Here is a 23,587-nt window from a genome sequence, read left to right as displayed (position 1 = left end):
ATTCTTTCATCCTCTGCAATCACTGTCACTAGAAATCAACTCTGCACCATGGAAAACAAGATGCCTTAGTGAAAGGAGAAACAAACTGCGACACGCTGCAAATACATTTTCCTGTGGGCACAAAGGCACCTCAGTACCCATGGGAATGAAGGGAAAAGACCAAACCATAATCATAAAAGGGACTAATTCCATGCGATGCATCTGCAACACTACAAAAAAATGATTATAAACGGGTCTCCCTGTGGATAAAGTAGATAGGCCTTTCATCGTGAGAAGATGTGCACTACTGTCAAGACACGATGGTGCAAGATGACCACCGAATAACTAAACCAGCTGCATGTTGAGGCAACACAACCAAATTAACAACAGAAGAGGATGACAACGATACCACTTACTTTGGATAAGTACTGACCAAAATCCCCTTTCAAGAGTTAAGTGTGTGTACATGAATCTGTACACCACGATACAACAGAGGCAACTGGCGGCATAGTACATATACAAGATAATGTGCAACATTATCAGACATATTAAGACAGCCATTTAAGAAACAGCAAGATCTAATCTGGGTCAGCACTCACCCTTTGAGTAATCAGGAGGTTTAGGGTCAAAACCCCTTCCTTTAGTGAAAAGGGTTCCCCAATACTTTCAGTGAAGTGCTTACAACCTCAGTGCCTAGATCCCAAAGGACATAAACACACAACACTCTGAAAACCATCTTAAGGCCATGTACTGTGAAAATACTTATTTTGCTTGGGTTTTCTAAAAGACCTCACAGCCTGACAGGTGAGTGTCACTGGGAGGATGCAGTGCTGCTACCTGACAGCATTGCCCATGGTACCACAGGCCCACAGCACCAGGTCACCCTGCTCTCACAATGATCTGAAGTTCTGCCCTTAAGTTGAAGAGTGTTTTAGTATGAAAGCCCAGAGCAGCGATGCAGTCCTCTCCTCAGGGGCTACCATGAAGGGTGCTCCATGTTTCGAACCTTCATAACACCAACTACACACGGAATCACTGCTCATCACAGAAGACAGGTCTTTGGAAATATCAGTGTCTGCATTCTTTTTGTTTCACCCCTTAAGTAATACATGCGTGTCGATCCTATCATTTGTACCGCTTAGATGAGTCTGTGGCCTAAAACAAACACTGAAAACGTAAGTGCAATATTAAAAACAGAACAGCAACAAACCCGGGGTTCAATTTCATTACTACTTACAAATTTTTGTTTCACGGCAGCTTACAATGTTTTAAATTTGTAACAGTTGCTCTATCTTCCCCTCACACCTACTAAAAGAATCAGTATGCTACATAACATTACCAGAAAAATCTCAGAGGTTCTTCAAGTATAGCATAATTGCCTTGTCTACCAAAACATATTTAAAAACCAGACCGCTTTCAGCAGGCAGTTTGTCTTGTGTTCTAACTTCAAGTTTCTCAAAGATCAAGTGTGCCTTGGATTAACACTACATCAAGTTCAGCTATAGGGTGCAATAAGCTAGTCAAAGATCATAACGGCATTGAGACACAATCGGCATCATGTGTGATTTTTACAGGCAACGCAAAAAATGACTGCTTAGGACAGGGTGCAGGTTCAGGATACTGCCAAGTGGACTGTGAAATGCCTAAACACAGCTAACGTCACATGGCGACTCGACCTTAACCTTCAAACATCCCACAGCACGTCTTGGGAAATCAGAGCTTCTTAGGCAATATTCCAAGGGCTAATCTGAAGTTCTCTTATGCCCCAGAGGCGGAGGCCTAGACTACTGTGCTTCTCTTTAGCCATCCCTCTCCATGGCCCATTGGACTGCCATGGGCAGCAGACATGTCCGAAGGCTTTTTACCTGCTGCATGTTACCATGGCATTCAGACCAGCTTCCTCCTCTTCGTTTTAAACTTCCCGATGTCTAATTCATCAGTCATTTCAAAACCACTTCGGTAAGTTGCTTGCAAGAGAACAATATTGCCCTTTTCACTAAAGTTGCCACACATTAAATCACATAGAATCCAAGAATTTACAGGTTCACTTCATAAGAGGCTCCTATAAGGTTCTTGAGCACAGCGCTTAACCTGAATTACTCCACTGTATAAATATGCAAAATTATTAGTATGGGTTTGAATGTCAGTAGAGCAGACTGACGTTTGTGCAAGCATAATGTAATCAGTGACTTTAAACGGTGTGGCGTAGCGTAGCGTGCCATATCCCTAATCGCCGGCCCCACTGCATCTGCGTCTTCCTGAGGTCCACTCCGCCGCCTCGTCCACATTCTCCCTCGTGGTTCTCAGGCACCACAGCAGCCGGGCCTTCTCGGGTCTCCTGACCGAGCCGGTTCCAGGCTTCTGCCCGCTATCTGCGGACTGATCTGATCCGCACGAGGTGGGGTAGGGGGCTATGTCAATGCTGACTCAAGGCTGAGGGGTTGGTAGGTGTCCCCATGCGAACCTGACCCAGCCCAGTACCCCGGCCACAAGCATGGGTCGAGGCCTTTTAATAAATAAGCTAAAATGTAAAGAATGTGAAACTGGTCTTTATTTTATAAGCATTTTATCCTAAATGTTACTGAAACAAATCCATGTAGAAGAGTAAAACATGAACAGAGCTGTAATGCTAAAATCGTAGATCCACACAGCCAGGATAAACCTGCACAAGGCAGCAGCTCGGCCCAAACCAGTGAGCCGGAACCCTTCCTGCATTAAATGATGCAGACATGGGTACGCGAGTAAAAGCTTACGAGTAAAACCTACCTGCCAGTGACCGTGGTGATCGTCGTCTTGGTCACGTTAAAAGGCAATTTTAGAAAATTAGGACAAAATCCCACCCATCCACACCCAGAGGGAAGGCAACATGAAAAAAGGAAGGGTTCTGGAAATAATGATTACTGTATATAGTAGAAGGAATTTAGAATGAGATTTATCCTTAACTTAACTTTGAATTTCACTCATTTCCTAGTTCACTTCTGCATTTGCAAGGGTCATACACCCTCACTTGTGCACTACAATACTGATCATTTTTCTCCATATACAGAAGGTAAAACCGTGGAGACACACATGCTTCCCAAGACTAAAGCAGGGTAAAAAAGACCTGATGAGGGCCGGTACCAGGTGCTCCTGGAGTCCTGCATGAGACACATACTTACCCAAATACCATACCAGAGCTGTTAGTGTCATTTACTTACCTCGTGGCGCCCATTCCCACCATCTCGCTGGCAAAGCGTTCCACGGCGCGTCACACACACCACAGAAATAAACCACCCAATCCCCCCCCCCCCCCCCCCAACGGCCAGCTGAGGTGATGGGAGTGTGCTTCAGAAACATTTGTGATTTTTTTTTTTGGTTACGGAGACATGTCATGGTCCCTTAGGAAAAACACAAACGAATCCTTAACACAGGGGCAAATAATGTAAGGGTGAAGTGTGGCAAACCTTCAAGTGATACATACACGATTTGTTATACACAGAGGACGCTACAGGTGCTGCCCTTTCTGGCGTGACAGCATTGTAATTATGGTCGCTGGACCAGGAAGACACTGGCGGCTCCTGCTCGATTGGCCTCGGGTCTTCGTTGTCGTCGTCATCATCCTCGTCCTCGCTGTCCGATGCATCATCTTCGGCCTTGCCGGATGATTCCGTGGACATTCTGCCCGAATTTCTCCTTTCCGAAGATGATTTCTTCTGAACAAAGGGAGACATGGAGATCATAGTCTAGGTCTAAACCGACAGGTTAACGTGTTAAGCGTTAGTGTTAAAGGTCAGTCACGAAGTAGCTGAAAGCAGGAAATGTTGCATCATGGGTAGATAAGGAAACGGAATTTGATCAGCAGTATTGAACTTCAAGCAGAACGGACTGATGGCAGCACTCAAAAGTACACGAGCTGGCGTAAAATGTGACTCGCACGATGAGCTTTATAAACACTAAATATTCATGTTGAACTAAATATATGGCTCTACTACACTTATAAATCAGTGGACATCACTTCTAAAGGCAGAATGCAAATGAAGAGTGGGGCCCATCACACTTCATGGAAGCACCAACACCTCAGCGAACAAATACTAGCACTCGACTAATGACGTTCATGTGACTCCCCCCCAAGTTACAATTTGTCGAAATGTCTCATGAAGTCTGCCCACCAAAAACAAATGTGCCTTGAATCAGGTTTCAGATACTAATTTGTAATAAATTGATAATCTGAACTGTGGAGATTAGTATTCCCATAGCTTATGGGACAGTCTTAAACGTTTAATGTTCTACGAATCGGACTATAATAATGAATCAGAGCACCATATACCCTGCTACTGCACATAATCAAATGTATTGCTCTTAAGGCTATGACTTTACACCTCAAGTTGACGTAGTCAAAGTCAAGATACTAAGATAACTGCTGGATTTTAATAATGCCTTAGATTTTAACACAAACATCCCACACCTTGGGAGCTGCTCTAGCCGTGGGCTTCTTCTGAGATTTGACCTTAGCCTTTTCCTTCGGTTTGGACTCCTTTACATCCGTGATGGACTTCATGGCGGCCGCTGCGTGCCTGAGGATGCAGTCATTGCCACAGTACACAGAGTCCGGCAGGGCAGCCTTCTCGCAGCCAGGACCGATGCACTTTGGCAGGGATGCTGTTTCGACAGCCTGAGGCCAAAAAATACCCCCAAAACCAATTAAAGGCCTTCCAAAGAAAAGACATTCAGATGGGGGAAGAAGGGCAGATATACTTACCGGCTGAAATATCTTAATTTTCTTTTTTCCACTTGGATTGGTAGCTTTCTCTATCCTGCCTTTGATCCCCAAGTCCTCACTGGCTTTGTCCTCCGAACCAGCAGAAGGCGCTGTCCGATCTGCAGGAGAGCTCTGCCGGGTCCTGCGGGCTGTCCGCTTCCCACTGTCGGCGGGGGAGGCCGCCTGGCTCTTGCGGGCAGAGCAATTTGGGCAGATGTAATCTTCTCCGTTGCGCTCCATTAGACGGCCACGTGCCTCAGTGATACCCACACAGTCGCCGTGAAACCACTCCTCACAGCGGTCACAGCAAATCATGAACCTACACGCAGATGAATGGCATAAGTTGACTGACAGAAAACCCAGGTAATGTCATAACAGACACCAATAACAGGCCAAGTGACACAAGGACTGGCAAGGCAGATAATGTCACGTATTATAAAGAAAAGGATCGTAAAGATCAAACCTTTTATTGTGCTTCTGCCGGCAGATACAATAGAGTGCATTGGGGTCATATCCCTCGTTGTCAGATTTACCCGACGACTCTTCCTCATCGTCGTCGTCATCATCATCATCATCATCATCCTCCTCCTCGTCTTTGTTGTCCTTACTGCCCTTTGCTCTCCGTCTAGGTTTAGAGGCCTTTTTGCCTGGAGTGGAGTCCTTGCTGGCTGCCGGAGTGCCCGCAGTAGTCTGCTCCGAGGCCTCATCCTCCCCTGCCTTTTTCCCATCCTCCTCAGTGCTTACATGTGACACAGGCTCCTGTGCATCAGCCTCAGGGCCTCCCATGCCGTGTTCCTCAGGCTCCTCTGCTTTTGGGGGAACAGTCTCTGCGTTGTCCTCGTTCTCCGAGCTGCCGTCGTCACTGACAGAGCCGCCTTTCGCGTCCTTCCTGCCCACTGCCTTACTGTCGGGTTTCCGCTCGTCAGTTGCCGCGTTGCCGTCAAAGCTGGCCTCTGACGCAGTCTCCACGTCGGTAGGTGTCTGGGAGGGCGTGTCCCAGGTCTCTAGGTGGCCCGGGGCACTCCTGCGACCACCACGCCCCCGCTTGGCTGTAGAGAGGAACTCCTCCAGCTTGTCGGTGCGCTTGGCCTGCCGGCCGCTGCGGCGGACCGGGGCACTCCTGCTGTCCTGGCTCTCTGTTTCAGCCGGCATCTCTCGCTTGGCGATAGTGGTTCGTCGAAAGCCCCAGGTCTTCTTAAATTCACTCGCCTTGGCTGGTTTCCCAGGGTCATCCATCTTCTCTGCATCCTCATTGGTCACCTCCTCTTTTTCATCTGCTGTTGAAGTAGTTTGAAAGACAGCGATAATATGTGCATATAAACATGGTTATATAATTTAACTCACAGCCTTGAACATGTCTGAGACAAATAGTTATACAGCTTTGGAAGAAAACACGAAGAAGCACAGGAAACACAAGCAAACTAGGTACACGTTGCAAAAGAAAGCACAGAAGTTCCCCCTTTCAAGCCTTTCCTCACAGTTGCAAAGCAAGTATGGTACCTTGGGAGCTGACATCCACAGGATCCTTGTCTGGCTCTGGAGCAGCAGAGGTGTCCAGGCTCCCATTGCCCTCCATAGCAGGAACAGTATTTTCAAGCTGAATATCTACAATTCAAAAGAATCAAATTAGAGGATGGTAATCAGCTCCTTTCCACAGCAGAGAAAAATGCCTGCTTAAGATAGGCATACAGGAAATCCGTTATAAGTCTAACAGTTAAAAGCCAGAGTCGAATGAAGCGTTTAAAAGCTTCCATCTTGACTGCCATTCATTAATCATTCTTTATAGAGATAACAGTAAGCAAAGGTGACCAGTGCCCTAAAACAAAGAGCTTCTTGGAAAGCAATTCCAAAGGGCTCAGCTCAGGTTATAAAACATTTGTGTAAGAAAATTAGCCAAGTCATAATGGGAGTAGCCTACACAAGGTACAAAGCCTCTGGACAGGGATTTTCCATCTATTTATACTTATTTGGAAAACTGAAGGCATACTGCTGCGCTCTTGTCAAAGCAACACAACGTTAATTTTAGCACCAAAACTGAAGCAGCTAATACCAGCAATTGCGGGGGAGGACGTTTTTTTTTTTAAATGGTACTATAATAATAAAACTAATGTTTCATTTCATATTTATTAAAAAAAAAAAAAAGAAAGAAAATCACCATTGGATCTGTAAATTTATATCCATGATCACAATTTCTATTAATGTTAGGCACATTTTACCATAAAATACAATAAAATGGCCTTTGGTGGAATACAGTTATGCTACTACTGTACTTCTGTGCACAACACAAATTTACCGTATTATAGTATTTGGAATTCCCACAAAAAAATTAGAAAGCATCACCAAACTGAACTGAAAGCAAAACTCCAACCCAAAACCTGACACAGGGACCTACTCAAAGAAACCCAAAGCTAAGCCTGACTTTAGTAAACGCAGCCAGTTCCTGCTTTAAGACATGCAGTCAGATCCCTGGCATTAGGTCTGTAAAGGCACGTGTATAAATTACATCATTATCAGTTCAGTACACACAATGAAAGAAATGGACACATTTCTGAACATAGGAAACACCCAAATTCATAAGTAGATATTTAACGCAGAAGAAATGCCAATTGTGGCCGAGTCAGGTATGACTAATACTGGAGAGCTCAAAGACCCTCCCACATTACTTACATCAGTAGCCTGGGGAACATTTTGGTTTCCCAATAAAACTACACCAACACCGGGGAGACAATAGTTAAGACCAAGACTGTCAGCTGTCACACAGAACTCATATGCTGTTGGAAACAAAACATGCCAACCCATTGGACGACATCATTCAAGTCCCTATACTACCGGAGCAAAGCATAAACAGCCTCTGCATGTTAGTTTTCTCCTGCAATCATATGGGTCTTTTCCACTTTTATGAAAAACTGAGCCGTGAACTGACGGTTTTCCATTGTAAATTCTGAGCCGTACCCACATGAACACAGCCCTGTTTATTAGCAGAGCTGAAAGTGTGACCAACGAGAGCTGGCTGCATCCCCATCATCTGATTGGTGAAATGCAGGGAGATAGCAGTGATCTGCAATAACGTGTATGGATTATCCGAAGGAAAAAGGGCACATTCTAGGGCTGGGCCGTGCACTTCAAATCAATAACAATTGCCTCGATTGCGATTAATGAACAACTTTTTTGTCCTCATTTCACTGGCAAGGTTTGTACTGTAAATATGCTTAACTATTGAAGCTGGGATATTTTAAAATAAATTAAACAGAAACACTCTGATGAACCATTGAATATTTTGAACAACTGAACTCAAAAGCATAAATCGCTTGAAATTAAAATGTCTAATGAAAAAGCCATATTTACATTTGCAATGCAAAAAATTCTTTTAAAAAGTAGAACAGAGTTTGCATTTCTTGCAAACAAAATTACAGTGGAAAGTACTTTGTGATCACATCTGTCTGGATGAATTGATTGCTATAAGCGGATGATCATTATAACCAATTGGTTGGCAAATTACCATCTAGTTGACATGTACACATTTTCACACGATAAGACAATAAGACAGCAGTGTTTCCCCTACCATTATATTAGGGGGGCACCCCGCCCCCCCAACAGCACCTCCTGCCCCCCCTTGAAGTTCATTTTATTTCATTTTCTATATAGCGCGAGATCACAACAAGTCATTTAAAGTTACCTTTCCTATGGAAAAGGTCTATACATTGTCCTTTCATTAAACAAGCTAAATAGCCTCATGCTATATATCTTTACACATCCACTTGCCATTTTTGTCTACAGTCATGCGTTTACAATTCTCCTCTGCTCTCTGTATCACACAAGGTCCAGCTCCGCCCTGATGTGTGTGCACATACGTGCACGCACACAGGTGAGCACACTCCCACCGGCGAACAGAGTATGCGTCGAAAATGTCGCATCAACCACCTGAAAAGCAGACAAAAACCTGCATTTTTTTGACTGCTGTCATTAAAAGAAACACATGAACACCATGAATCCTGTCTGTGTCCGTCTGCCCCCCCCCAAACCTGTAAACCTAGGGGAAACACTGGACAGCATCGCTATTTACTGAAATTTGACTCAAAATACAGTACAGCCGTTTCAAACGCTTTTCAAATTTGTACTGAACAAATTACTGAACTGTGCAGAATTCCAATACACTACAACGGCACTGTACATGAAACACAGCATACTGTAGTTTTGCTACTGCATCTCGATGACTCGTTTCTGGCCGTTTATGATTAGCTTTGATGAGTGTCACAGACAAAATGACTTTCCTGTTTTGTTTTCTGTGCACGCGGCATTAGCTCCAGGTAGCTAACCAGAAGCAGGTTACCGCAGGGCATTAAAAGTAAACAAGTTAAAAAAAAACCTTATTTTAAATTTTCCACGTTATGTATAGCCTGAACACAGTAAACACGCTACGCAGCCTACTTGATTACTACAAGCAAATTACAGTATACGTACAGGACTGATTGTCCCAAGCATTCGGATCCATATAAGCGGTTGATCACTAAAACCATGATCACTAAGCGAATTTAAAATAATCACTTTATTTTAAATATTGCTAGTGCTGAAACCGATTGGTGGCATTACCATTGGTAGCAGAAACTTTTTCCACATCATTAACATCTTCTATTTGTTCGGTGTCGTCTTCACTAAAGCTACAATGTGTCCAAATGAAGGACACAGAATTTGTCTTTGGTACAAGCTGCTCGAGTCGGTCAGTCAGCTCTGTGTTTCAGTTCCCCATGTTACAGACTAGACAGGGCGGAGCTATGTGACAACACACAAGGTACTTTGTTTTTAAGGGGACAGTACATAATACTTTCCTCAGGGTGTATTTAACAGATTTATTTTTTTTTTTTTAAGAATTAACAGAATTTTAAAATTGATGTAACCGACAAGGGCAAGATTACATTGATTAAGGGTTTGGAATATTTGATTCATTTTCAATTAATTGCCCAACCCTAGCATATTTGTTAGTATCATCACACATTGAGATTTTTTGATGCATTACTAATAACTCGGAACTTGAAAACTCCAAATCACCTATTTAGAACAGCCGAACACAATGAATTTGTAATGGCAGGTCAACGTAACGAATTCTGCTTAAGTTTGATGCTAACAAGACAGCAATTCTCAGACTTGCTAGTGGAAATTAGCAGATAGTAAATCATGATGTACACTGTGTGAACATGTGGACTGTAAATAAGCATCTCTTGTTTCACTTCACTGTCACTCTTCGAACCCACGCAACACAAAACCCGGGCAAAGCCAACCCTTCTTAAGTGGAAAATCAAAGAGTTGGAACCATGCTCCAACTAGTGTCTCTTTGCAGTGCAGTTACTGAATACCAGCAGTGCATCTCGGGTACGAAACTGTTCCTGTATGCCAGTGGAAAAGCACCATAACTTTTGCCAGGATTACGGGTGTATATGCAAATATGCAAACATACATGGTGCTATAAGATGCTTTCTCAATTTTTAGGGTGCAAGTGAGCATCTTAGGTTTTTTATTCAGATGTCGACAAACATTTGGTTTACAAATGTTCTTAATGGCTTTAGCATGTTGTAATAATTTCAAAACATCATTCATTGTTTTCCTGCTCTATTACAATTGCACCAAACCTTGAGCCCAAAACAGGAGGTGTGTACCAAACAGACTTGTACAATGTTACCCCCCGACTGGGACAGCATCTGATTTCGCCAGATAAAATCAAAAATGTTCTGTCCAGTTAAAGGCAATTAATGAATAAAAGTCCACTGAAACACTACTATCAACACGTGGAAATTGCTTGTCCTCACATTAAAATCTAATGGGGAGCTTTAAAGGTTTATCATCGTTTGGCCCACTTAATTTGACTGCAAAGACACAGGGCATCAGCAAAAGCACTTGTGACAAGAAAAATGAAAAGGACAAAAAGGGAGACTAGGAGCGGATGACAGAGGCTAAGAGTGAGGTTGCATTCACAGTGTGAACCCCTCAAAAATGTTAAAACGACTGCCTGAGAGTACATACACTACATTACAGCTGATATGCTAGGGTGGGGCGACGTCAAAAATAATGAGATATATAAACAGATGACTGATGATAATTCAACACCCCCCAACCAACACACATACAGGCATGCACTATAAATTTTGTCAAAAGTGTAAAGACAGGAGAGAAAAAAAAACAATATACAGATAATCCAATCCGCTGGCATTAAATCTTGCTGACCAGAGTGGAGGGACTATTTTTTAAGTTTCTGCAGGGAAGAGGAAAGAAAGATCGGCAAGACAAATTTGTGATCTAAAACAGCCTGAAATAAAACTTAACACAAACTTTAAGACTGCTGGAAGTCTGAAGGATTAAAGAAATATACGTTTACAGAAAAGGCAGAAACGTAGGCTACAAGGCTGTCCTGAAAGCCACATCATAAATCTTATGCTGTGTGTGTAGCCTAAGCCTACATCCCAAATAAAGGCAATAACTGCTGGTCAGTCAGATTCCGACACCAATTATGGTCAATTACGAATACCAAAGTACACAATCCTAGTAGGTACACCACATTACTGTTCAGCCATTCATGGCCCTGTTTACACTTGGTTTTAAGATGCATCTTGGGTGATCAAATAGTAAGCGGACAGTTCTAGATGAGACGGCGAAACGACCACCAGGACACATCGTGAAGCAATCACTCAAACCACTTGTTGAGATGGTCTGGGGCACATTTCATCACGCATCTTCCGTAGTGTAAAAACCAATACTTCCTGATACATCCCCTATGAGGACATCACAATAACTGAGCAGAGCAGTAATGGAATCTCAGCACAAACGGTAAGCTGGACACCTTGAAGACATGATAAACACTGGCGTAAACAGCCGTCTACTTGTGATCCGATCACTCAAGACTCATTTTAAAATCAGAGTAAACAGGGGCCATGTGGGTACATACATACACACACCATATTACTATTCCCCAAGACAGAGTGATGTTCTTTCATATGCCCCAGCTACTATTAAACCCCAATGATGGTTAAACAGAGTTCACTGTTCGGTACAAACCTTACTTTTGTGTTTAGGGTTCAGTGCAATTTCAGAACAGCAGGGAGAAAGATTTGTTTTGAAATTATTAATAAAACAAAATATAATTAGGAACAGTTAAATGAAAGGCAATGCAGCTGTCAGCATGTCTGAATACTATGATGCTTATAAAAAATGAAAAAAAAAAATTGCAAAATGAATTAAAAAAAAAACGCCAATCTTAACTAAATCTCGGGAACGGATAATGGTCACAGATCTGTGGCAGTAGACAACCCTACAGCCATACTATTTTAGCCTGATCTGCATTTCCTGGCAAAAGCACCTTAAACGCCACAGGGGGACTAACTTGCAGAGGCTATATCTGCCTTGCTCCCATTGCACGCACACTCAGATGATGTCATCTCATGAGTTAGCATGTTGCATCTCCAGTAACAAATCCAAGTTTGGTATAACAGGCCAGAGTCTGGGACTTAAACTACTTTTTCTCCAGTGTCGGTGTAAATTATTGGGAAACCAAAATATTCCCAAACTACTGATTAAAGTGATGAGACTGTGTCTGAGGTCTCTAGCACTAACCATAACCAACTCACAGCCCAAATTAGCATTGTTTTCTGTATTGAACATAAAATTATGAATTTTTGTTGTGCCCATGTCAAATGTACAGATTAATTTCAATGTGTATGAACCACAAAAAATGTATGCAGTTACAAACTTGTACATTAAGACTGGCAATGAACAAAATGATAGCTATTACAAGCATAAATTCAGAATAATAATTTTCTGTCGAAACCACTGATGTTAGCGATAAGAGTAACGTTTAGTAAAAGCACAAATTAAATATTAATATGAATTAGTAATGTTTTAAATTAACTGAACCATCATGAAGCTTCTATAATACCTTCAGAGAACATTCAGTGCACCTTTTCAATGCCTGTGTTTCCACCACCATTATATCAGGGGGGTGCCCCACCCCCCCAACGGCACCTCCCGCTGTTAATTTTATTTAATTTTATTTTCTATATAGCTCCAGATCACAACATAAGCCATTTAAGATTACCTTTCCTATAGAACAGGTCTATACATTGTCCTTTTAGTAAAACTAAATAGCCTTATTTATCTTATTTAAACATCAGCTTATAATTTTTGTCTCTGCATGGCCGTGTGTTTACAATTCTCCTTTGCTCTCTGTATCACGCATGATGGAGTTCCGGACAGACTCATGCACGTGTACACACAGGTGAGCACACTCCCACCAGCAGATAGAGAGCGCGCATCGGAAAATATGCCGTGTCAACTACCTGAAAAGCAGGCAAAAATATCTGCGTTTTTGTAAACGCTCCCAGGTTGGTGAACATGGCAACACTCGCTCTCCTGCGAGAAGCAGCCGGAGTTTGTTTTTTTTTTGCGCTTTAAACTATCACTATTTTAAGCTATCAGCTACAATATTTTAGTCTAACAGTTAATGCATTCGCAGGTCAAGATAAACATCTGCAATAGGCAAGGAGATCATCTTGCAGCCTGCATGCGGATCTCAATAAACGGGCCAGACATTTCTGACTTCACATATCAAGAGGCTCTAGAAATTTTTTTCCAGAAGCCCAGAAAGATGCACTGCAGTGACTTAAGCTGCACACTTTGAGGATATGTTCTGATGTTTAGTTCAATTGTTATATTGACTGCTGTCATTAAAAGAAACAAATGAACACCATGAATCCTGTCGGTGTCCATCTGCACCCCCCCCCCCCCAAAAAAAAGCTCTAAACCTAAGGGAAACACTGAATGCATTCATAGTGTATTCAGAAGGAACAAGCATTCATTACCATCCTAACATACATTAACAGCTTTAATACACAACATATGATTGAAATGTTTGTTGATGTATATTACAGCTGATGTGTCTTGACCATTGAAAGTAATGAACAGTGCTTTAAGACATGTTAAGATATACTTTACAGCAGCCACAAAGACCATCAAGGTTTCGAAAATGTGGCCTAAAAAACATTTTTGCAGGCTGCTTCTCTGACAGCGTATGTTAACCACTGGGCCATTTAAGAAAATTTAAAGATTCAGAACATGATATAGGAAGGCAAATTACAATGCTGATCATTTAGCGATGTCCACAGAAGCCAGCAGCAAAACCAGAAGATGTCAGCCCTTCACATTTTAATTATAGGTGCTGGCAAAGTATGGTTATGTTCTTTATAGTAATGCTAATCAGAATCAGTGCAGCTACAAGTTTCACTGTCCATGACAGCAGACCATTCGTTAGACAATGTGAGAGACTGGATTTTAATGAGCTTGGGACTTGTGGACAATTGATATTTCACTTTTCCATCCGCACTTCTGGTCTACGCACAGCGTACGTGATGTAAATGTAATCAAGGTTCTGTGCCAGATGGCATGTGTGCAGTCAAATTTTTATGTCTGGTGAAAATCATACACGCCAGTGTGCGCCGACTGCAAATTTGCCAGGAAATTTACTAGTTTTTCCAATAGGTGGCAACACTGACTTTGACAGAGCTGAGGTTAACAAAGAGTAGATGAAAAGCTGCAGGGGGGGTACAGAGGTATCTGCATTTCTAATTTTTAATACTGTCCAGACATTATATCACGGTATACGGTATTTTCAAAAAACACAACATTTTATAATCATGCTGATAAAATTTGTCACACTGGGTGGAGGGGGTTAATTGTGTCAAAGATGTCAAAATACCACAGTGTGCCATACTACTTTAAAACTTCATAAGTTTACCCATTTCATTACACTGCTTGTATTTTTGCAATACATATGCCCTCTCCAGGTCTGGTGGAATGCCACTGCTGTATGCATGCACTGACCATGACCTTCTGGGGCCACGGGCAAATGTAGTATTAATATAAGATACCAAATGCTCTGCCATCCGCTGACCAAAAGCGCACATGGACTAGAGTATGAACCAAGCTTTAAGAGACAGTCGCCCAAGACCACAGCTGAACTTGAATATGAATAAATGCCACCAACTACATAGTGGCTGTTTCGCCTGTCTCTAAAGCACGGCGTGACTCGATGGGCGGGGCCAAGCCATACCTGCTGCAAAGTGTGTGCACTGTGAGGAGGAGAGATTCACAGCTGACCTAGGTCAGTCCTGCAGTCCTCAGGCTGTAATGTTCAGGCTCCCCTTAAAGCTGGTCCTGCTGGCAGCACATTGCCTGATACAGGAGAGGCTAAGCGTGGAGCTAGAGGAGGAAACAGAGGCAGTCAGCATGTGAGCACCTCATACACCGGTGAAGTCCTTGGGGATGGCCAAACAGTCCACATTTCTGCTCCCTCCCAATCAGCAACAACGAATCCCAGGTATTGATGTGCTTGAATGTGGATTGTTTGCCCCCCCCCCCCCCAAAAGGACTTTGTTAGAAAACACTGTTCTAGACCATAACAAGGCGGGCATCTGGTTCTTCACAACCAGAGCCAGGGGGGAAATAAAGTAATCAAAAGGTGGACCCAACATACAAAAGCAAATTGTGGACTCGTGCCTACTTTCATTTCCAAAACAATGTGCAGGCTGAATTAGCCCCTCCCTTTTACATATTAAGATCAATGGCGAGAAATGCCATGAAATGGAGTGACAAGAAAACGATAATTAGCAAAGACTACACCTACAGGAGAAAAAAAGACAAATTTCAAAGGCATTTAAAATATTTAACCAATCCTGCAATGCATTCAGACTAGCGAAGATACGCGGAATAGTACAAATTGCAGAGAGGGTATTCCTTTAACATAAGCAGCAAGGTAGTGTAGTTGGCCTGAAACTTACACCATCAACAGCAACTCACTTCGGCAGTGTTCAGTTTATTCCAGAAAAGTCAAATTAAGTACATCCAGTAAAATTAACAGTAAAATTAGCAATGAAATTACCTCACACCCTCACAAGTTGGAACAATGCTCATCATGCCGCATGTGAGGCAAGTCACATGGGAATACAACCACCATTATAACAATCATAAAAGTGCTTTCTTGCTGCTCTACATGCTGGTTGCACCAATAAAATAACTACGTAACTAAAAATGAATTGTAGAGGATATCCAACTTCAACTTCAGCATGGTGATTTGGATCCTATCCCTGCATCTAGATGGGTTTATGTTCAGAAACATGTTTTTTTTAAGGAAATGAAAATTATGTCAATCTGCTGGACAAATCTCTATGGCATTTACCATTTCCCAAACATTAAATTAGTGCATTTCCAGTCATCAATGTACAGCAGTTAATAGGAAGCAAGTTAAAATGATTAATTATTGAAACAGACCCAATCACCTACCCATTTCATGAATTCCAAGAACAAACCCACCACTGAAACTCATCTTTTACCTACAGCAGTAACTCAATTTACTTTCATTCATGAAAATGATATTACATCTTAATATCTGCAAGGCTATCACAAGAAATAAATGTGTGCTTTACTACTGAGCTTTACAAGAAAAAGGAACAAAATAAAATGCTGAATGCAAAATTAATTCTTATGTTGGAAATCACAAATTATGAAAGTACAAAGACCACATCTGATCTAGCCCGTGTCCAAAATTTCTGAAAAGAAATTATATTTGCCAAAGGATAACAACTACTCCTTAATATGAACCACCTTTAAAATACTCACATTCACTTAAATTCACTCCCTGTAAAGCTATGCAACTAGATTTAGAACAATGTTCATCTGAAATACAGGGCTTTTATTTTTGCAACCACTCAGACTGGTCACTTGGTTTACACCATCCTCCTGTGAGGATCCATCTCTTGTTTAGCATCCTCCAAATACATGGTACAGAGTATAAAGCCTTTTGGCTAATGGCAGATACAAAGTAGGATGAGTTCTAATAATCTTTATCTATAATAATCTAATAAGCTTTAGAAGAATGCATCTGAACTGGACACAGATCGTTAAAGAAAAAGCTGACAAATATTTTTAGTATTAGACAGTGATGTCCAGAGATTAATCCAAGAGTTCTTTGCAAACATTAGAGAAAATGCATTTCCCAAATAATCCATAATCTCAGATAAGCCAAAGATTTTAAAAAATCACTTACTAGATTCATCTGAAATGTCAAATCACAACCCCAAACTTTTAAAAATGCTGATTCCAAGATCAATTTGTCTTTTCCAATTTAATCAATTCCCACATATTAAAATATAGGATTAGAGTCGCAATTCTGAATTATTTTTTGAACACTTTGGATATTCTATACCACAAAATCAGTAATAAAAACTACTAGCACAGAAATCAAATGTTAATAGGACTTCTAACACTATGCAATCATTTCTTAAACCTCTGCAACCAGGTTGAAATGACACATTGAACAGGGAAAAAATGGGTTTGCTGTAGATGCTCCAAGAACAAAATAGCTACCCAAACTCTGACTGCACCACATGAAGACAACCTGCACTGTAAGACTTGTGTCCAGTCTGTCAACTGTGCCATATTCAGGGTTGGTATGTGCACAACAATGTTTAATAATGTGATTGGTCTTAACTCAATGCAACAAAGCCAGAAACTGAACAAATGGACAGAATCCTTAATTCCCTCCACTACTACAGAGCAGGAGCAACCTCCGACAGACACTGACTAATTGTTATATACCAAATTTAGGCATTTATGTATTATGACAGAAAGACAAGACAACTGAGAAGACCCTGATTTTGGCCTCATATCCCAGCCATAAGCGTATGGTTGCTTAATGAATTCAGAGTACTAAATATATTCCACCATAACTAATGGCAGTCTACAGCATTTTCCTTTTCTTGTGAATGAGGAGGAAAAAGTGCTGGTCGATGTCAGAAACTAGACAGACTGTTCCATAAGCAAAGACCAAAGGCTTTAATTATCAAAATAACGCTCAAGACCATTAAGGCAAATACCTATGTATTTGAAGTCTAGACTTTTTTTTTTTTTTTGCTGCTGACATTTTATAGGAACTGGTTACCACCTTGTATTTAATGTGAACTAAGCAGAAAGTAAAATTCAGAAAAAAAACTTTTAGGTAGAAAATTTTGGTGACAAATTGTATTTGATAATGTAGACCACCAACATATTTTTCTCACGGGAATTAAAATTTAGCAAAATCTAACTTGTGAATGTGATGGGGGGGAAAATCATTAAAGTGTACAAAAAGCTGCCAAGCTGGAACAGAGGCCATGCAGCCTGTTCATAACATATTGCTGATCATTAAAATTTACACAACTAACACAATGCGCACCGTGGCAAACCATAAACATGTCACACCATGAATAACCTAGCAAACCGAACAGAGCTGATGCCCCCCATTATTAAATGCGGAAGCAACGACCTAAAGCAATTCTTCAGCAGATACACATTGTAACCCTTCGAGAACGTGAATGAATGGTTTACTTCTACTATGGACAATGCAGGTAAAGTAACAGAATCTCATACAACGGAACTAACAGGTCAAGAAAACTGAAGGAAAATGACAAAAATGACCATGAGCCCAAAGAACAAATGTCACCAAAATTGACCCTCCAAATAAAGTGTTCATGGTTTTTTCATAATCAAAGTTAAACTGGATGCGTTCGTTATGCAAGCTACATTTCAGAAGGAAAGAATGAACCTTTCAATAAGCTAATAGTTCACATGCATAAAAACGACGGACAAAAAGCACATGGTGTGTTACAGTTTTGCACCATTCCCCCGATTCAGCAAACTACATTACCATGGTAACACTTTACCTAGCAAAGTATAAATTCACTCAAGAATGGAGGCATGTGATAGAAGCTTGTGATGCAGAGAATAGCGGTGAAGTTGCCATGACTGACCACTAGATGGCACACTGGACATTACGGCTCTATTGTATTGACACTTGCCTCCATTTTAAGAGCTCGCAGCGCTGTTATCTGCGAACACAAAAAGACAGTTTTCCGTCTACAGACCCGAGAATTGTGTAATACTTGACGAATTTCTTGGTCAATTTGTAAAACAAATTCATCCATTTATCAAAACGCAACTCCACCAGGTTCTGTATCAATATATCGGACAACTTCAACACTGCAGTAATTACAATAAAGGACTGGCGATTAATTACAAGGTTTCCTACTGCTGCATTATTTACAACCTCACGAACATAAGAAGTTGTGTAAATGCATATAAAACAATATTAATATTCGCCAAACAAAGAAATCTCATGGGAACACCCCCAGGATTGTGGCATAATCCTGCACCCCGAAGGGCAAGATTCCCTCTGTTAATGATCCCACTACACTAACTATCAATTCTAAGTAGTTACATTATTTTTATTACTGGCCTTGTTTACGCAGATACTTAAAAGCACACGAGATCAGACTTGAGGTTATATCACATCCACAAGCAGTGCAGAACTACACTGCAGAACCGTACACACAAGGCGAAACTGCCAAATGAGCAGGTAAATCTAAGAAAATCGAAAAAGGTTGCTCTGGCTAATTTTATATTTTTCGGTTCGATGGCTCTAAAAACCCATACCGCAAGCAAATAAACGGGGTCAATTTGATAATTATGAATTAAACTATTTGGAATTAAGTTAAATGACAACTATTTATATGACCAGTATTACCTAGACCGACACACGGAAACAAGTAATGTGCAAAGTTATTTTGCGCCAGACAGGAACATTTTTGTTTTAACGGTCGCGAATATAACTTAAGCTACGACAGCGTGTGCAGTCATTCTGACGGAGGCCTCCGCGGTAACCTGTAGTGCTGGCGCTCCCACCAAGCCGCGTGTCCTAGAAAACACTATGAAATGCCAGCTGCCGCTACTTCAGGAATTCGCAGAAGAGCCACATTAACGTAATCTTATTGAGTAACTTCAAAGCCGTTTAAAATATGAGATCAGCAGCTAGTTAGCCGAGTAGCACAGAAAAGATGAAAACACGGGAATCACGCGGGCCGCCCTCTCGCGTCAGTCTCGCCCCCTCCAAACTATTATGAGATATTACGACGTATAAACTTCATTAGCCGGTAACTCGCCACACAACTCCTCACTTCATGCGTGTTTTCTAATGAATTACCAATTTTCAGAAGCAGATCTGGCGAAACGGTGCGAATCGGCGCCACTTATAACCTTAAAACTGCATGAAGCGCCCCTTGCTAACCACGGTTCCTATGGTATAACGTCTCCAACACAGGAATTTCAGTTCAACGACCGTTATAAATTACAAGCTCCATAATTTACATAAAACATCACCCGGATGATTAGAAACAGTTAAGGCCGGGAACATATCGACAGAATGCTGTTTAATACGGTTTTCAGTGTCTCACCCCGACGAACGGCCCGGGGAGCTATCGTTAGACTAACTGGCCTTGTTTGGGATCAACCAGCTAAGGTCAGCAGACGAATGGCTTAAAACAGCACGCTAGACACGTAACCCGAAACAAACTGCCGTTCAAATATTAAACATTTCAAAAGCTGTCCCAGCTAGTGAGTTACCGGCTGACCGCGCGTACGGACGCCGTGTACATTTTAGATAATCGGTTTTTCCCTAGCTACGACACAAGCCGCCATACTCTCGAGTAACCACGCCACGCGCAGCAAACGAAGAATGCGGATCAGCTCACTACAATAACCCGCGCTTTTTCCTAACTTTAGCAAGTCTGGCGTCTGTCGCCCTCGTCCTTCAAGTCCAATTGCAAATTGAAACGCAGCCGACTCACTTGATATGCTCGTTTTACAATCTAAGACGATCTCCATTCAGTCCTCCATTTTCCGCGACGGGAATGATGGCGAAAGCATTGGGTGGCATGAGGAGACGTGAAATACTGTGGCGGGCTACAGCGCCACCCCCGACCGGAGGTGGGAAATACAGGTGTGTTTTGTGTACGTTTTAACTCACACAGGCATGCATATAACCTGGGGGAGAGCAATTGGCTTGAGCGTGCTACCTCAAGAATTAAAGAAATAAAGAAGTAAAAAACTTCAGGCAAAGGACGGTACAATTTCACAGTGTCTCTCTTTACAAATAATACGTTTAAGAATACTGTCCAAAACACACAACAAGAGGAAAAATAGTGTCTTGTGTAATACATCGCATTTTGTGTTCATATTTTGGATATTGAATGTGTATTTTAATTTGCAGTTTAAAGCCACGTGCTAAATGTGCCTAGAATTCACAGTAAATCGGTCAATTGTACCAAAACATTCATTGGGTTTTCTGTGGTACTAATTTTGTTTCACGATATATTACATATACATTATATTGCCAAAATTATTGGGACACCCATCCAAATAATTGAATTCAGGTGTTCCAAATACTTCCATAGCCACAGGTGTATAAAATCAAGCATTTAGGCATGCAGACTGCTTCTACAGACATTTGCAAAAGAGTAGGTTGCTCTCAGGAGTTCAGTGAATTAAAGCCTGGTACTGTGGTAGGATGCCATCTGTTCATTCGTGGAATTTCCTTGCTACTAAATATTTCTCGGTCAACTGTTAGTTGTATTATAACAAAGTGGAAGCACTTGGGAACAATATCAACTCCGCCATGAAGTGGTACGCTGTGTAAAATAACGGGGACAGCACATGCTGAGGTGCACGGTGTGTAGAAGTTGCCAACTGTCTGCAGAGTCAATAGTTACAGACCTCCGAACTTCACGTGGCCTTCAGATTAGCTCAGAAACGGTACGTAGAGAACTTCATGGAATGGGTTTTCATGGCCGAGCAGCTGTATCCAAGCCTTACATCAAGTGCAATGCAAAGCGCTTCGGATGCAGTGGTGTAAAGCGTGCCACTACTGCACTCTAGAACAGTGGAGATGTATTCTCTAGAATGATTCGTGCTTATCTGTCTGGTAATCCGATGGACCAGTCTGGGTTTGGTGGTTGCCAGAAGAATGGTACTTGCCTGACTGGCAAGTGTAAAGTTTGGGGGGCGGGGGGATTATGTTGTGGGGTTGTTTTTTAGGGGCTGGGCTTGGCCCCTTGGTTCCAGTGAAAGAAATTCTTAATGCTGTAGCATTTGGAGCCATTTTGGACAATTTCATGCTCTTAGCTTTGTGGGAACAGTTTGGGGATGGCCCCTTCCTGTTCCAACATGACCAGTGCACAAAGCAAGGTCCATAAGAACAAGCATGAGTGAGTCTGGTGTGGAGGAACTTGACTGGCCTGCATAGAGCCCTGACCTCAACCCGATAGAACACCTTTGGGAGGAGATAGAGTGGAAACTGCAACCTAGGCCTTCTTGTCCAACAGCAGTGCATGACCTCAAATGCAGTTGAAGCTGTTATAGCTGCAAAGGCTGGGCCAACTCCATTTTAAAGCCTATGTTTAAAGAATGGGATGTCATTAAAGTTCATGTGTGTGTAAAGACAGGTGTCCCAATGGTTTTGGCAATGTAGTGTGTGTGTTTTTTATTTGTATATACATACACACACACACACAGGGATTGACATAACTGGTGTCCTGGGTTGTTCCCTGCCTTGTGCCCATAGTTCCCGGGATAGGCTCCGGACTCCCTGTGACCCTGACGGATAAGCAGTTTGGAAAATGAACAGATGGATGGACATAACTGGAACGCAAGTTTATGTGCAAATCATCGTGCATTATAACCTTTATATGCCAATGCATAATTCATTTGCGGTATAGAGGTTAAAATACATGGTAACTTCTTGTCATATCTGCGCTAATGGTCATAAAATACGTATTTGCGCTGTTACGTTAATCGATTGCCGCAGTATTGCTTTTAAAGGTGCTTGCGTACCAGTTATATTAACATTTTTTTATTTTTGTGATCAGAAGGTCACCAGTTCGAACCCAGCTTCAGCACGTCTGCGGGGCCTTGAGCAAGGCCCTTAACCCCCAGTTCCCTGGGCGCCGCAACAGGTGGCTGTCCATCGCAGCCAGCTTACTGTTGCCTACAAAAGGGAACTTACCTGGACTGCCAGTATCGAGCAGGTTTTCTATCCTACCTGATAGTTACGTTACTATCCGCCTGAGATCAATTGTGGTTAATCAAAAACCAGGTACGATGCAAATCATGCTGGATACCAGCACTCCAGGATCAGGGCTGCCTACCCCTGCAATAGATGTCATTGACATTAACAGAAGTGACGGTACTAATACATGATAACAATAAATAAAAAGTTTTTTTTTCATATCATGATTGTGTATAATTACAAAGTAGCGCTAGAAAATCCTCGTGTAAATAATATAATTAACAATTGTAACTTGAACCAATGAGATAAGAGGCTAGGTTTCGTGGAAATTGTGTGGTGCACGTTATATAGATTTAAAATCACCCGAACGTCCACAGTACTTTCAAGACAATAAGCGTGACTTTGCGCCATAACACTGGCCCGTTACGCTGGGCTTTATGGCCAACCGAAAGAACATGTCCTAATGTCGCTACTAAACGCTACGTAAAATCGGCTTAATCTTATTTTCTTGAAAAGTCACGAAAATATCCAAACATCATTGCAGAGGCACGCGGCAGTGCAGTTCCATTGAGTGCTGGTATTAATGGATGCTATTATTTTATCATGAACTGGGATTAATACTTAATATCTGTCGACGGATACGTAACAAATCTTACATGCATCGCTTATGTATGTGTGGGGTATATTAGCGTCACATCGGCGCATTTTGCGTAATGATTCTGCTTCAGTCAAGCTTTCATTCACAATTCACAATAAACGCAATAGACTGCTACAGAGAAATACCTGTATATAGGTATGTAGTAATACATGAAAGATTGAACTGAACGTGAGGGAGTCCCTATCTCTGTACCTGCAGATGGCAGTGCAAGGCCTTTGTTCAGACAGCGTGGGTCTTTCTGCCGACATAGAAAAAGCGTTAGGTTTCAAGCCCAAAGTGGTCGGGGCGTCAGGTTTCTTGT

General features: G+C 41.9%; 1 protein-coding gene and 1 long non-coding RNA gene across 9 annotated transcripts in view; both read right to left on the bottom strand.

The window, feature by feature from the left end:
* Nucleotides 1-20,547, bottom strand: part of LOC125727505 (death-inducer obliterator 1-like) — a 31,790-nt gene extending 11,243 nt beyond the window's left edge. For 2 of the 8 annotated variants that reach the window (XM_049004278.1, XM_049004281.1), the window contains exons 1-6: nucleotides 20,413-20,532; nucleotides 6,218-6,322; nucleotides 5,181-5,994; nucleotides 4,718-5,036; nucleotides 4,424-4,630; nucleotides 3,440-3,671 (exon numbers count right to left, since the gene is read on the bottom strand). In XM_049004278.1, the coding sequence (XP_048860235.1) occupies nucleotides 3,440-3,671; nucleotides 4,424-4,630; nucleotides 4,718-5,036; nucleotides 5,181-5,994; nucleotides 6,218-6,322; nucleotides 20,413-20,449 (1,714 nt within the window). In that variant the 5' untranslated portion in view covers nucleotides 20,450-20,532. Of the gene's footprint in view, nucleotides 1-3,439; nucleotides 3,672-4,423; nucleotides 4,631-4,717; nucleotides 5,037-5,180; nucleotides 5,995-6,217; nucleotides 6,323-14,807; nucleotides 14,957-20,412 lie in introns of all 8 variants that reach the window. The other 6 variants (XM_049004282.1, XM_049004285.1, XM_049004284.1 and 3 more) reach the window with 6 other exon arrangements.
* LOC125727506 (uncharacterized) lies at nucleotides 7,612-14,800 on the bottom strand. Its single transcript, XR_007388786.1, has 2 exons — nucleotides 9,308-14,800; nucleotides 7,612-8,638 (listed from the first exon to the last, which is right to left on the bottom strand). It is a non-coding gene; the product is annotated as an uncharacterized LOC125727506 (long non-coding RNA).
* Nucleotides 20,548-23,587: the final 3,040 nt, after the last annotated feature.

Source organism: Brienomyrus brachyistius, unplaced genomic scaffold (assembly GCF_023856365.1).
Source record: "Brienomyrus brachyistius isolate T26 unplaced genomic scaffold, BBRACH_0.4 scaffold100, whole genome shotgun sequence".
NCBI lineage: Eukaryota > Metazoa > Chordata > Actinopteri > Osteoglossiformes > Mormyridae > Brienomyrus > Brienomyrus brachyistius.
Note: the sequence above shows the minus strand (reverse complement) of the source record. Positions and strands in the feature narration are given on the sequence as shown.